General features: G+C 35.9%; 1 protein-coding gene across 1 annotated transcript; it reads right to left on the reverse strand.

Moving 5' to 3' along the window:
- Window positions 1-354: 354 nt before the first annotated feature.
- Window positions 355-1,763, reverse strand: LOC110933875. Its single transcript, XM_022177078.1, has 3 exons — window positions 1,334-1,763; window positions 520-602; window positions 355-369 (listed from the first exon to the last, which is right to left on the reverse strand). The coding sequence occupies exons 1-3, from the start codon at window positions 1,761-1,763 to the stop codon at window positions 355-357; spliced, it is 528 nt and encodes a 175-aa protein (XP_022032770.1).
- Between the last annotated feature and the right edge of the window lie 869 nt (window positions 1,764-2,632).

The following is a 2,632-nucleotide window of genomic DNA, read 5'->3' on the forward strand; positions in this document are numbered from 1 at the left end:
ATTATTGATTGATTTTGGTTTGGGAAAATGGTGTGACTATTAGTGGGTTTATAGACTCATATGCGACAAAATATATGTTCACATATGAGCCATTTGGGCTCATAAGTGGCAAGTTGGTCCCTAAGATCCACAATTATAAGGCTTGTGATGTGCATGTAAAATAGGGAGTGGGAAGGCGTGGCCTCGACGGGAACACCACCCCCAGTTCCTTACTCTCGGCCCTAAAGAATTTGATTCTCAACTAGATGGAACCTGACGCGTTGCGGCCGGCAATTTACAAATTAAGACAAAACGTAAAAAATGCTAAACTGAAGCCCCCGCGTTGTCGTGGTGAAGGTTAAATGACATCAAACATTAACCATGTAAAACCTATGACAATACAAAACTTAAAAAAGAAAAAACATCAATCAACTTGGTAACAGAAGAAGAAGCCAGAGACACGTGGAGAAAACGTGTCAAACAACCAAGAAAAGCTGCATCAAGAGGATATATCATGTGCTTTAACATGTGGTATAATACATAACTATAAGTTGTTGTAGGACTTGTACCATTAGCATACAACACTCTAATGCAGAACACACCAATAAAGCATAAAGTACAACCTATAAAGCCAACAAATGTTACAAATTTATATTATATAAATTAGTGAACATTCATCTACTATCCTCATGGTTTTATAAAATAATAATATTTTTTTTTTAATTTTCATGTAACATTTAATTTGATTTTTCTCTAATAACCGGTACTCGTTAGCATTAAAAAAAACTATATTCATAGTTCTATGTATTTTTTTTCAAAGTTATGATATAAACTTTGACGAAAACTGAGTTGCATCTAAAATGAAGTATTTTTGGTCTCTTAAACGGCTTTGGCATGTATTTGGATCGACATTTCAGAGGATAATAAAACCGGTAGCGCGGTAACCGAGTTGTATTCGTTATAAATTTTAACGACAACCAAGTTTATATATTTTATTATGTATTGTTTAATCATGTCGTGGAGCATATTACAAACATCCACCAGACCATAACATCCTTTTCAGTCGAGTCTTGTGAAGCATATTGCAAACAACCACATATTCAATCTAGACAATGTAGACCACAATTTTTTTTCTGTTTTATTATTAGTATTGTACTTTTTTTAATCAATGGAATGCTTTTAAAATATTGTAAGTGTTGTGATGAGGGAGTTAAATCCGTGTATAGCTTATTTAAAATTAGATGGAAGCACTTCTAAAGTTTAATTTTTTTTTTGAACAGCACCTTTCATTAGAAAAAAAGCCACAAGCAAATCGCCAAGGACATCAATACACGACCATTACAAGTTAAATTACACCAATCCTTGCACATAATAGTCTTATACGTAGATCTATTTCTAATCCACAAATAGCCCAACGCCTTGCTATCTTCTTTTATTTTTGCCACGTTCACACTTTTGTTGGCAAAGATGAGTTCGTTCCTAGATTTCCATAGGCACCACATAGCCGTAAACACAATCGCCTGAATCGCCTTATTTTTCTTTTTATCCCCATAGACATTCTTATGTGCCATGATGACGTCTTTAACCGAAAAAGCAAAGACACTCGGCATACCGCACCATCGACTAATAAACTCCAAAATAGACAAAGCGATAAAGCAAGATGAGAAAAGATGACCACTATTCTCATCTCCTTCATCGCATAGCTTACGTGCCACCGAGTCTATAGCTATGTTTCTTCTTGCCAAGCCAACAAGTGTCGGCCTATGACTTTGAAAACACGGCATGTAGCTTATTATAGTTATTATTTTCGTGTAATACTTTAATTATGATGTGCCATTTAATTGTGGATTGTTGCTTCGCTGAGCTCATATCATCATATGGGACTTTGTGGCTCAATGGACCAGGTGCCCAAGGTTCTTTATTTTCAGTCTTAAAGACTTTCTTAACATCCACACCCAAGCTAATGGTTCGAGACGCTGGAAAAAGGCGGTATACTCCGTAGTCCAAACCGCCATCTGGTGCATTTGGAAATGCAGAAACGAAAAAGTTTTTACTCACAAGGAAACGAGTCTCGCTGGGGTCAAGGAGGAGATAAAACACATCAGCTTTCTTTGGGTTAGAAGTCGAGCAAAAGGCCTAGTAATGTTATGGAAGCAGTGGTGTATGTTTGAGTTAGATAGCCTAGGAGTTTAATGTTATGTATTGTGTCTCTTTTTGGTGTGTCTTTTGTATTTGGTTTGGTGTGGGCCAACTATTGCTAGCTCCTTTGACTTATAAAACATTTTGTTGGCCTTTAAAAAAAACTTTAATTATGTTTTTAATTGACTTTGGATACACCCATTCAACGTACTTGGTCAACTTTGTGAAAACGATATGTTTATATTGAGCTATTTCTAGAAATTTTGATTTTTAAGAAAAGTCCATCATTAGATTGCACCCTAAGGAGGAACCAGACCAAGATGACAATCATGTCAAAACTTATAGCTGTGTCTCCATCTGGATTCTCTGTTGGCCTGTACTGCTGCAATCAGGTATGTTTTCATGTTTTCCTTTATGTCTAAACAGAACTGATCAGCATGTGGTATCAGAGCATATGTTGATTAATCAGTTCTGTTTTCGTATCCTTTATTCTGGGATTGAAATCTGGAAAACA

This window comes from Helianthus annuus, chromosome 4 (genome assembly GCF_002127325.2).
Source record: "Helianthus annuus cultivar XRQ/B chromosome 4, HanXRQr2.0-SUNRISE, whole genome shotgun sequence".
Classification (NCBI taxonomy): Eukaryota; Viridiplantae; Streptophyta; class Magnoliopsida; order Asterales; family Asteraceae; genus Helianthus; species Helianthus annuus.

Excerpts from the sequence above, each read along its gene's own strand:
- LOC110933875 (XM_022177078.1), bottom strand. The coding sequence starts at position 1,763 with ATGCCGTGTTTTCAAAGTCATAGGCCGACACTTGTTGGCTTGGCAAGA. Across the intron at positions 603-1,333 it reads TATTATGTGCAAGGATTGGT|GTTGTACTTTATGCTTTATT; the intron begins GTAATTTAACTT and ends TTGGCTTTATAG.